Genomic DNA, 13,449 nt, shown 5'->3' on the forward strand with positions numbered 1-13,449 from the left:
TTAGTTTTGTTTTAATTCTGTCGTTTGCTACTACCTCCAGGAGGTCTAGAATGTGTCCCATAATAGCTTGCCCCTTTAATTAGCTTGTTGATTCTGTGGGCCTCTCTTGAAGTAATGTTAGCAGCCCAGCACATTCATAGATTTGTAGATGTAAAGGATGCTACTTCCCACATGAAAGGAACACAGCCTCCTAAGGAAGAAGAGCCTGCTCTGTCCTTTCTTATATAGTTCTTCTGTGCTCTGAGACCAGCCCAACCTGTTATTGATGTGCACCACTTCTGCATCCACTTTCTGAATAGTGACTGGACATAAAGGCTCTTTGGTGTAGTAAAAGTCAATAATCACTTCCTTGGTTTTGCCGATTTTAAGGTGTAGACAATTTCTCCTTGCACAAAGAAAGAAAGTTCTTTACCTGACTCCTATACTCTGATTCACCCCCCTCATCAATACTCCCCGTAACTGCAGAATCATCCGAGAATTCCAGCAAGCGACATGATCTGGTGTTATTTTTATAGTTGGAAGTGTATAGAGTGAAGAGAAAAGGAGGGTTAGGGTTAGGGTTCCAGTGCTGGTCACATCTGTATCAGAAACACAGTCCTTGAGTCTCACAAACTGCAGTCTGCTCAATGGATAGTCCATTATTCATTCAGTATTACAGTAATATCATATAAATCATTCATCTGTTTTAATAAATGGGATATATACATTTGTACAAAATTATTTAAATAAAATATTAATAATATATAAAAAATTAATTTGTGTGTGCTAAAAGAGAATATTAATAAAAAATAATATCCCCACTTATACCCTTGCATATGTGAAATGTATCGATGAAAAGACTCAATTTCCTAGAGTGCTGCAGTTCATTCTACAGAGCTTGTTAATTTACCGCTCAGCAAGCAGGGAAACTTATTTGTGAAAGCCAATGGAATATGGAGTTTTGATTCCAACTGCCATCTGTGAAAATAAATATTCCTGTAACTGCCGCTACTGATGTATAATTCACCTGTCTTACTGTGGCCAACAGCAGCTTTCCTGTGGACATATAAATAAATATTCAACTGGCCAGGTATAAACATTTTCATCTTAAAAGCTGAGGATAATAGTTCTTCTAATTTAAAAAAAGCTGAAGAATTAAAAGGTTTTAATTAAAGTTAAGGTTTTTAATTAAAAGGTATTAACCACACCCACATTTTTATCTTCAGAAACCATTGGCAACAAGTTTTAGCTTACAGTCTGTGTATTTTGCACAATATTCAATCATGACTGTTATGAACAGAGTTATGCTAAACTACAGAGAAACTGGAAGTGAAATAACAGAAAACAAAACTCATCAATGATGAGGTGAGATCTCGTTTACTGAGATGCTATAAAGCAGGGCAGGTTACTTCACAAACTGAAATACTAGTCACTTACTTTCAAGTCATCTAGTAAATTTCATGGAAATCCCCTGTATTTACTAAAACTTTAGTTTTTATCCATGACAGAATGATATAAAAGAAATATGACACTTATTAATGTCATATAACATTCTCAAACTTCTGCGGTATCCAGTTCATGGTTATGGTGAGCCTACAGGTCATCCTGGCAAAATCAGGCTGAAGGAGGGAACCAGCTCTGGACAGGACCAGTTCACTCACACACAGGTTGTCAGTTAACCCGCATTATCTTTGACAGTATAGGAGTGAAATCAGAATATTCAGAGGAAAACCCATGCACCCAGGAGAGAACAAGCAAACTCCACATGGACAATAAACTGGCTCTGGATCTGTGAAGCAGCAGCTCAAACCACTAAAATGGTATGCCACCTATGACATTTATTAGTATGTATGAGGTAGAAATTGCGGCATGTCCTAAGAAATGTTGTAATCACCTAATTAGAAATTACAGGAAACTATTTTTTATATTATTCAAAAAGAAATAGTTCATCAGTTTAACATCTAAAAAACAACAACAGAAGCAAGCTTCACAATCTTAATACATGTTTTATACCTCTACCCTCTATCACTGTCCTATAGTTTTGATAGAACAACAATTTAAATGCAGCATTCAGTGTATTGTGAAAAAAAAATCTCAAGAGCGTTTACTTTGGTAAACTACCTTTTGAAAGGTGAATATTACTAAACACTGAAGAAATTACATTTATTGTTGCATTTACTGGTTTTATTTTCATCTAGGAATTGCTCCTTTCTGGAATGCCAGAGATTGATGTATGTGATTGGAAAAAAAATACAGAATATACCAGTGGCTATGATGAAGATGAACAGGTTATCCAGGTAATCAGAATGAAACTGACATATTATAATTAAGTTTAATATTATTTTGAATGAAAGACTTTATTTCGTAAATAAGATGCATTTATAAAATGTCTTCACCTCGTAGCGTAGATTCTAGCAGTTATGACCTGATATGTTCAAAATTCTCTACAGTACAAAATCAAACTTATATCTACAGTATATTGAATAGCCACAATTGCATAATGTCTGTAGTATTAACATGAGTATTTGCTTCACTTTGTAGAAACTATTTATGGTGAAGAAAAATACAGAAAGTTATTTTCAGTGCTACCTTCATACAAAGTTCATATTTTAGTTGTATTTTTCCTATTTAAATGCTTAAATAGTTAATAATAGCAGCAGTTGTTATAGTAATAGTACTGGTTTAAGCAACCAATTATATTAATTAGGAAACCTGAAATGGCAGGTGGTTTGCACTGCTGCCTTACAGCTCCAGAAAACTGGGTTTACATTCTGCGATATGTAAGCTCTGTGCAGTTGACATGTGTGTGCCTGTGTGTGAGTGGGTTTTTTTCCCCAGGTATTGCAACTTCCTCCTACACCCCATAGACATGTATGTTAGTAAATTTGACTTTTATGAATGTGTGTCTGTGTGTCCTTGAGCATAAAAGGGGTATTCAAAAAGTTTTGAGCCTAACCTATTATGAGAAACACCTGTTAAAAAAAGTCCCTATTGGCACAGCGTATCCTTCTCAATATGTTGACAAAACAACTTGAGAATTAAAGATCTTTACTTTATAGACATTTTTATCCAGAGTCTAAAATCTGGTACATTTTCTCACAATAATATTATGTAATATTAGAGAAGGAAACAGGTTAATTTCATTAAAAGATATGACTCAGTGTGACAATCAGCTAAAAAAAATAATTTTTATAACTATTTTTGTTTTACGTTTACTTATACTGCTTTCAATAAACATTACTGTCTCTCATTCTTCCTCTTTTGTTTAAGACATGTCCTAAATACATTTGCTAATCAGACTCTATATGTGCATTTATACATTTATATTTTATGATTTATTTATTTTGAAATAGCTCCAAATAATGTATTTGCAGATATGTTGTTTGTCAATATTCAATAACAGTTATATGATTCATGGAATCACACAGTGAAATTCAACTTTCACTGCCAATCACAATAGGCAGTGATAACACTTAGTTAAAATCTGGCATTATAAACTCAGGTAGATTTTTTTTATTAATTGAAATGTCATTATACTATTAATATCCTCTAATCAGAAAGTAATAAGATTTTATTTTTTACTTCCTCCAACATACACTTTCCACAACTGAGTCATATGTTTATTAACACAGTATGTTTATAAATGGTAACACATGGAATATTTACAACTATTGCAATTAAGAAACTCAGTTCACTTGTTAAACTAACAACATGTACTCAAAACAAAAATAAAATGGCCACTAATGAACTTTACCCCATACACAAACATTAGGAAGATCACACAAAGATTGTGTAAAATCTTACAAATGTGCTGTTTTTATTCCCCCGTGTAGCATTTCAACACAGAAAAGAGATGGAGTCAGTGTGAATTGGATGGATGAGTATGTATGCTGCACAGACGTGTCACTTTTGGTGTTAATTAGTTGTTCGAGTTATCTGACCACCAACAAAATGCAACTGTGTTTTAGAGTGCATGTTAAATGATCAAAAGTGTGTTTTGCAATATGGCAAATTACTGCAGCTGTTATCTCCTGCCATCTGCTGCTTGTCTGCACATACAGTATGCAATGAAACAATGAACATTGGTTTAGCAGGGACACGTTTTGTCAGGCAGATGGGAGAGCACGTTACCACTCCATCACATGCCTAGATGGCATCCTAATATGAAGTAATGTGTTTTATCTTTCAATGTTAAATAGTTGTTTTGTGTTGACAGTCTTTGTTGCAACCTGTTTTTGGCATAGTTTGTAAACAAGGACTGCTTACACTGTGTCTTCCTGGGTAAAACTAAACCATTCCCAAAATAGCAAATCTGACACTACCTGTTCTAAACGATTTGTCCTCTGATCCTCACACGTATTTTCTTTTTTCTCACACGTAATCACCGCCAGGCAACTTGGGTGGAGTCAATGTAATTCTTAGAAAAAGCAGGAAAAAATTAATGGATTTTATTTTGCAACATTATTAACTTTAATGAGAATAGGCCATTCAGCCCAACAAGCTTGCTGATCCTGTTCACCTAATTCTGCAATACAGTCAACCCTCGTTTATCGCGGTTAATCCGTTCCAGACTCTGCCGCGATAAATGAATTTCCGCGAAGTAGAAACCATATGTTTGTATGGTTATTTTTATATATTTTAAGCCCTTATAAACTCTCCCACACTGTTAACATTATTAGAGCCCTCTAGACATGAAATAACACCCTTTAGTCAAACGTTTAAACTGTGCTTCATTACAAGACAGAGATGGCAGTTCTTTCTCACAATTAAAAGAATGCAAACATATCTTATCTTCAAAGGAGCACAATCAAAAAATCAATACGTACTTTTAAGTATACAGAAGCACCGCGATAAAGCGGCATTTTGTAGAGGAGCGTCCTATCTTCTAGGCAAACAGCTACTGTGTAAACAGCCCCCTCTGCTCACACCCCCTCCGTCAGGGAGAGAGACAGAGAGAAGCAAACAAAACAAGCGCCACGCGGGAAGCATATCTTTTAGCATTGAGGAGTTTTAGTTAATATGTAATACATGCTCTGATTGGGTAGCTTCTAAGCCATCCGCCAATAGCGTTTCTTGTATGAAATCAACTGGGCTAACAAACTGAGGAAGCATGTAGCATAAATTAAAAGACACATTGTCCGCAGAAAGCGGCGAACCAGCGAAAAATCCGTGATATATATTTAGATGTGCTTACATTTAAAATCCGATAGAGTGAAGCCGCGAAAGTCGAAGCGCGATATAGCGAGGGATTACTGTATATTCTTTTTTTTTCTTAATTACATTGTACTTTTTTGCAGAATGCCTTCCTTTTTATTGATAATAGCAATAATTTAGCCTTACTAATATAAGCCATCTGTGGCATTTTAATCCAATATTGGTAGAAGATGGGGAATTTATAAGATTCATTTCCTTACAGATTAATCTATTTTTAGATAGAAATCTGCCTTTAGAGAATACCTATGGGAATCTTTGTCTCTCCCGTAGCTGTTTCTGGAGAATATGTATATAAGGGAAAGCTTAAAACACACATAAAAATTACAAACCACATGGGTACGAGAGTTCATCTCCAAGATTTCCTTGATTGATCAAAAATATGCAGTATTGTCAAATGAAGCACTTTAAATGGTTGTCACTACAAAAATAAAAACATTTATTTATAGCACGTTTTCATGCAGTGTAGTTCAAAGTGCTTTGCAAAATGAAATAAAAACAAGTTAATATAAAACATAAACAAGATTAGGCAATAATATTATACAGTATTTAACAAAGAAAAAGGTATGGTCAAATGGCCTGGAGGACAGAAAAAACAAAAACAAACAAACAAAAAAAAAACAGGCTGGGAAAGAAAAAAACAAAATCTGCAGGGGTTCCAAGGCCAAAAGACCACCCAGCTCCCACTGGACATTCTACCTAACACAGATGTTCTAATCAGTCCTCGTGGTTTTTAGGCTTCATATGGAAGAAATGCATGATGATGGTCATGTGGACATCTGGGACACCTGCCATTCAATCCTTAAACACAGGGGACAGCATGGTATCTTGATCAGGTGGTGGTATTGTCCCAGATCACCACCACAGAACCGGTGAAGATGGCAGAGAATTAGTATTAGAATTAGTAGGGAACTGCAGTATCCAGAGAATAATTCAATGCCCATATAGACTAACAGGGATACGACTAAAATGTAGCTGTTAAAAAGCCATTTTACAATGATGGGCTTTTAGCAGTTTTTAAAATTATTCTACAGTATTAGTCTGGCGATTTTTCAATTGGTAAAATATTCAAAATTTTAGGTGCATAACAGCAAAGGTTATATAGTGCTGCTGCATCACCTCTTTTAAGGTTGGCTATTGGAATTATAAGCAGACCTTCATTTGAAGATCTGAGGTTACGACTTGGAGTGTAAGGAGACAAACATTCCAAAATATAGGAAGGGGCAAGATTATTTAAGGCTTTGTAAACTATTAGTAGTATTTTAAAGTCAATTCTAAATGACACGGGTAACCAATGTAAAGACCTAAAACTAGTGTAATATGCTCAGATTTTCTTTTTCTAGTTAAGATCCTTGCTGCTACATTTTGTATTACCTGTAACTGATTGATGCCTTTCTTAGGAAGTCCCGTAAGGAGTGCTGTATAGTAATCTAGTCGACTGATAACAAAAGCATGAACTCATTTTTCAGTGTCTTGCAAAGTTATGAGAGGTCTAACTATAACTATATTCCTTAAGTGAAAAATGCATTACTAGTAATCTTATTAATATGTGATTTAAAATTTAGGTCAGAGTCAATTGTTACCCCTAAATTCTTTACCTACAACTAGACTTTTAAGCCTAAGGGATCAAGTTTATTTTTAATACCCTCACTATATCCATTTCTGCCAATAACTAAGATTTCTGTTTTCTCCTTATTTAGTCTGAGAAAGTTACTGCTCATCCAATCAGAAATACAAGTAAAAGGCAGGATCAGAGAGCCAATAGCATCAGGATCATCAGGCGCTATCGATAAATAAAGCTGTTTGTCATCTGCATAGCTGTGGTAGCTCACCTTGTGCTTTGAGATAATTTGACCATTGGAAGCATATAGATCAAAAAGAGCAATGGGCCCACAATAGATTCTTGTGTACATGATATAAAATATCATGGGTCTCATGGTATAATCACCACAACTAACAAAGAATTTTTTACCCATTAAATAAGGCTAAAACCAGTTTAAGACGTTACCAGAGAGGCAAACAGAAATAGAACTTAACTCGTTGACTACTGGTGAAACAGAACAACTCAAGTCACGCTACTATTTTAATAAACACAAAGATAACGATAATTAAAATAGTTGTGTAATTCAGTTGAAGAAATTTACCAAGCAGTTGGAACAAGAAACAAGAAACAAAAAAATAACTTTAAAAAGTAAGGAATTCTACAAATCTTTAACAGTGAAAATAAAGAAAAAGTATCAATAAGAAAGACTGTAAATCTGTATATACAATGAAGTTTAAAAAATGTGAAGCTCAAGTTAAATTTTTTTTGATAAAATACAAAAGCTACACTTGAACACAACTTGTGCAGAAGAGTCAGACCCATAATGCTCACTGATCTTTAAGATTCAATAAGCCCTCTGCAGAGTGGGAAAGCTGCAGGCCCAGATGGGAGTCCAGCAGAATCCTCTGAAAAGTTCTCTGCTAAAGTAGCATTTACCCCTGTTTGTGGAAGCTAGAGAAAATAACAAAAATAACAAAAAAGAAAAATAAATACCTACTTGAGTGGGCATCCTATATGTGGGTAGGTTTTGTTGTTTTCTTCTTTTGGCCACTGTGGCTGACATGCACATATCAGAGTATGTGGTGATATATCTAAAATAAAATTAATATAAAGATATTTTATTTTTACACATAGTGCTTACAATTTTAATAATAATTTAGCTAGTTTTCACTTATCCTATTGTATCATTAAATGGGTGGCATCGTGGCACAGTGGTAGTGCTGCTGCCTCTCAGCACGGAGACCTGGGTTCTCTTCCCGGGTCCTTCCTGAGTGGAATGTTGGCATGTTTTCCCCTTGTCTGCGTGGGTTTCCTCCGGGTGCTCCAATTTCCTTCCACTGTGCAAAAACATACAGGTTAGGTGTATTGGCAATCCTAAATTGTCCCTAGTGTGTGCTTGGTGTGTGGGTGTGCCCTGGGTGGGCTGGCGCCCTGCCTGGGGATTTTTTCCTGCATTGCGCACTGTGTTAGCTGGGATTGGCTCCAGCAGACCCCCGCGGCCCTGTGTTAGGAAAAAGCGGGTTGGATAATGACTGATAACTAAATGAAATGCAGGGTATATAGAAATATTTATGAACTTGAAACTCATTTGAAAAAAAAAATGGTAAAAAAAATGTTATTAAAGATAAAGTAAATAAAGGCTACCACTGCCTTTGTGCATCCCACTGGGTTGACGTCTTATAGTGACAGACTAAAGCATAGGATCCTTACAGTTTATATGAAAGATCCTTTACACCAATATCATAATGTTAATAGAACCGTTTCAAGGTTCAGGCTTAAATTTTTTGATCACCCCTTGTACAATATGATTGACTGACATTCCTCCTAGGTTTGGTTCCTTTATCTATTGGTGCCATTATAGACTGTGGCTCTCCATGATCCTGAATGAAGAGATAGACTGATGGATGAATGTGGAATTTGCTTGATCATAATGCTTATCATTTTTGTGTATGGTCTCATAATATGCAAATCTACTACAAGTGTATGAACATTAATCAGAATGACAGCTTCATGGTCAGCATAATCTCCTAATGAAATATGACATTGTTTTACTTGTTTTTATTGCTCACCATAAGTCTTAGGTATAACAAGACTAATTCTATACCTGTATGTATTTTCCAACATTGTTTAGTGTTGTATAATGTTGTAACATACAATGTAAGAGCCAGATCTTTACAGGACACCAATCCATTGAAGGACACATTTGCACAAAGAACATTTTTATTTGCTTACCAACTTAGCTTGTATATGTTTTAGAAGTGCATACTCCTCAGTCAGTAGCCGTGGTGAGATTCAAAATCAGTTTCTTGAGCTGCAATTTCAGCTACTATAACCATTGCTCTATCAAAGCATATTTTCTTACTATAAAGGATGTTCTGATAGATATTTTTGATTTATTTTCAACAAATTTTGTCACTCAAATGAGCAGTACATTTTCCCCATATTGAGTAAAATAAAATGTATTTTTCAGTGGTTTTGGGAGGTGGTGGAATGCCTTACACAAGAAGAGCGAGTCCTTCTGTTGCAGTTTGTCACTGGCAGGTAAGGAACAGTCAAGTGGTTTACAGATTTTGATGTTTTATGAAGTAAAGCAATTTCAGTTATGTTACTGGGGTGTTTTTCTTTAATAAAGAAAGCTTTTAAATGATACATTTTTAAGCTGTTGTGGGGTATAATCTTTTTTAAAAACTCTGCAACAGCAAAATCAGTCAAGTGTCAACATAGGGTCTCTTTCCAAAAGGTAACAAATCTCAACCACAGTAGTTATATCTTGCTGTTTGGAGCATTTGTATTATAGCTACTACATTATTTTGTAAATTTAATATGCATGCATTTTTGGAATTTTACTTTGATATTGTAGCAATGTAGCATGTGGTAATGCAGCAACAGGGATTGGTTTCTTACTTTAGAGCCATACAATTTGAAGGAGGCCAGCCGTTGGCAGGTTAAGTGTAGTGTAAAACAGCTTAATATCATGTTATAGTTATGGTAATTTTCTTTTCAAAGCAATGCCAGCTCCATAATATAGAAGGGGTATCCCATCGAGACCCACAAGTATACATTTTAAGGTGTTATATTTCATTGTTGCATTCTGTTACCCTTTATGTGAAGCAAGTTCTGTTTCTTTGGTTATGAATTATTGCTTCTCTTTGTGTCCATTCTCAAGTATGTTGTAATTAAACATAAATGTTAAATGTTTTCTTATTGGCTATTGTTGACTATAAACTGTGTCTAAGACCTGCAAATTTATATTTTATGTACTTTGCTCAATAAATATATTAATTAGCAGTTTATAAAACAGTACAAATAGTTACATTAGTTTGTTAATAGTTTTATATAAGTGTTTGTCTAATAACCAAATTGTAATATATTTGTATGTTTTACTAGTTGGAAGTCTCTTAAATGTTATAGCAATAAAAATATTTTTACTTACATTTTCCCACAAACACCTTTGGTTAAGTCAATATTCACTGACAAATGATTGGCTTTACTCTTTACAGATATCAGATCTTAATTGCCAGTGTCAAGTAATGGAGGCTTTTATTCTGTTTATTTTAAGCCAGATTTGACAGGTTAAAATATGAATATAAGTGTATGTTAATTATCAAAATAAAAAATTAACATATCATTTTCATTAAACTGCTCCTTAAAGAAGTAAGCTGGTATGGTGTGTTTGTATTTGCTTATCCATAAAATAATTAGTTATTGAAATATTTTGAATAAACACATTTACAGCGCATTAGAAGAAGACGAACCACTGTGGCACAATAACATGTTTTTTATTGTCCAGCTTTTAGCTTTATACAGTAGATGACTTATTGCTCATTTTCTAAAGCAGTGTTCCCAAATTCAGTCCTGTTTGGCCTTTGTTATCAGTTCATTATTCTTACTTTTAACTGATCTCATTGTTTGCCAAAAATGTCTTTTTTATTCTCTTATTCTAAGAAACTCTAAAATATTTATATTTGTATGAAAACAATAATTATTTTTCTTTTGTCATGTTTCTTTTCATTTACCCCTTTCTATAGAGTTTGCAATCTTAATGGTATACCAGGGTTGACAATGTTGAATATAAAGAGGAACAATTACTACACTGTAATATTCATTAGTTTGCTCATCTTTAAAAAATTATAATTGACATTGGGGACCACTTAGATGAAATCATAAACTCAAGGAAAGGTATCCTTAGACCAGAATATTTTTCTCATGTCAGTGGAACTTTAGCAAGAGCTTTTGTCTTGGGTGCATGACTAATTATTGGTGGGACATTCAGCTATCTTGACAATTCATAAACTACAATTTATAAAAATATCCTCCCCTACCCCCCTGGATGTTTTCCCAATTTTGTTTTTGTACACTGAATCATGGTGGAGTTAATTTGGCTTTTTTGACGTTAGATCAACAGATGAAGACTCTTTAATGTAGAGTGAAAATAGATCTCTGCGAAGTGATTTAATTTTATTACAAATAAGACACAAAATAATTGACCACGTAAGTATTCGTCACCTCAAATATGACTCACTTAAATCATCACTGGTGCAGCCTATTGGTTTTAGAATTCACAATTATTTCATTGGCGATCTCCTGTCTGTACTTAAGGAGTTTCGATTGAGTGCAGTATAAATGCACCTGTATGTGGTAGGGCAACTTGTTGTGAGTCAGTATTGTGAGGACAAAACACTGCAAGTAATTCTGTGAAAAGATGATTGAAACGCTGAAATTGGAGATGGATGTGACAAAATATCCAGGTCACAGAGTAGTCCAGTTAAATCAATCATTTAGATCAGAGTCAGGTTATCAGGTGCTATTGATCAATACAGCAGTGTGTCATCAGCATAGCTGTGGTAGCTCACATTATGCCCTGAGATAATCTGACCTAATAGAAGCATGCAAATCAAAAAGAGCAGCAGACCCAGGATAGAGCCTTGTGGAACACCATATAGAATATCATATGTCTTTGAAGTATAATTACCACAACTAACAAAGAATTTTCTACCTGCAAGTTAGGATTCAAACCAATTTAAGACACTGCCAGAGTATGGTATCAAATGCGGCACTCAGATCTAAGAGAATGAGAACAGATAAATGGCCTCTGTCTGCATTTACCCGCAAGTCATTTACTGCATTAACAAGTGCAGTTTCTGTGCTGTGATTTGTTGTGAAACCCGACTGAAACTAGAGAATAGCATGTTTATTGAGGTGGTCATTTAGCTGCATAATGTCTGCCTTCTCTAGAATTTTACTTAAGAAAGGCAAGTTAGAAATAGGTCTAAAATTTTCAAAAGCAGAGGAGTCAAGGTTATTTTTCTTGAGTAGGGGTTTAACTACAGCAGTCTTAAGACAGTCTGGGAAGACCCCCATATCTAATGACGAGTTTACTATGTCAAGAATACTGTCAGTTAGCACGCCGGATACTTCTTTGTAAATACTTGTTGGTATTGGGTCAAGGACGCAGGTGGAGGGTCTCAGTTGAGAAATTATTTTATATAAATCAGGTAAATCTATCCCAGTGAAATAATTTAATTTGTTTAAAATGGAGCACCGTGATTTAAGTGGTTCAGTATTGGGGAGATGTGTTATATTATTTCTAATTTCATTAATTTTTTGATTGAAAAACACAGCAATAGCCTCACAAGTTTCACTGGAAGTATTTTGGAGGCATTTCATTGAGTTAACTGGGTTTAGCAGACGATCAATCGTGGAGAATAAGACTCTGGGATTTCTAGCATTGTTATTTATAATTCTAGAGAAATAGCAGTGCCTCTCAAGACATACTGTGTTGTTGTATTCTGTTATTTTAACCTTCAATATCTCATAGTGGATCAGACACTCTTCCATGGTATAACAATGCTAGAAGATGTTTTACCTGTCTTTTGAGGTGCGACTATGTCAGAAGCAGCTCTGACCTTAGTATTAAAATTTTCCACCTTACTATTTACATTATCCTTGCTATTCTAGTTAGCATTATAAACGGACTGGTTGCTTAGAATGTTTGTAAATTTTGAAGCTGCTGATGAATCAAAGAAGTGTTTTTTAACAATATGCTTCTCGTGAATTTTTTTATCATAATTTCTATACTAAATAGTAAAAGAAAATGGTCTGTTAGACCAATATCAATGATCTGCTTCACATCAACTTTTAGTCCTTTTGTAATTACTAAGTCTAACGTATGACCTGCTTTGTGTGTAGGCTGACTAACGAGCTGTCTCAAATCAAAAAAGTCCAGAAAGTTCATAAATTCTTTTACTTTCGGGTCACACTGATTATCGATATCAAAGTTAGTCACCGACTATTAGGAACGTGTCATAGTTCTTAATTATAATTGACACCAAGTCTGAGAATTCCTCAAAGATTATTTTTTTTTGTTTCCAGCAAGACAACAACCTCTAGCATAAAAATAAGGTACACAGGAATGGCTTCAGAACAATGATAATGTTCTGCAGTAGCCAAGTTCACTCACAGTTTTTTTGCAACCTGACAGAGCTTCAGCAGCTTTGCAAATGAGAATGGGTGAGAATGTCAGTGTCCAGATTTGAAAAACTGATAGAGACCTGTGTACACAAGGTTCAAGGTTGTCATTGCTGTTAAATGTACATCTATTAAATACTGACTTGAAGGGGGTGAATGCTTATGCAGTCAATTATGTTTTATATATTATTTTGAATTAATTTATACCATTTTGCAGTTTTCACTTTGAATCTCAGTGGATTTAATTT

The 13,449-nt window shown here is 34.7% G+C and overlaps 1 protein-coding gene across 2 annotated transcripts in view; it reads left to right on the forward strand.

Moving 5' to 3' along the window:
* Window positions 1–13,449, forward strand: part of hace1 (HECT domain and ankyrin repeat containing E3 ubiquitin protein ligase 1) — a 134,195-nt gene that overhangs the window by 113,151 nt on the left and 7,595 nt on the right. For both annotated transcript variants that reach the window (XM_039747856.1, XM_039747857.1), the window contains exons 21-22: window positions 2,178–2,276; window positions 9,204–9,274. In XM_039747856.1, the coding sequence (XP_039603790.1) occupies window positions 2,178–2,276; window positions 9,204–9,274 (170 nt within the window). The remainder of the gene's footprint in view (window positions 1–2,177; window positions 2,277–9,203; window positions 9,275–13,449) is intronic.

The sequence above is a fragment of the Polypterus senegalus genome, chromosome 3 (genome assembly GCF_016835505.1).
Source record: "Polypterus senegalus isolate Bchr_013 chromosome 3, ASM1683550v1, whole genome shotgun sequence".
Lineage (NCBI taxonomy): Eukaryota > Metazoa > Chordata > Cladistia > Polypteriformes > Polypteridae > Polypterus > Polypterus senegalus.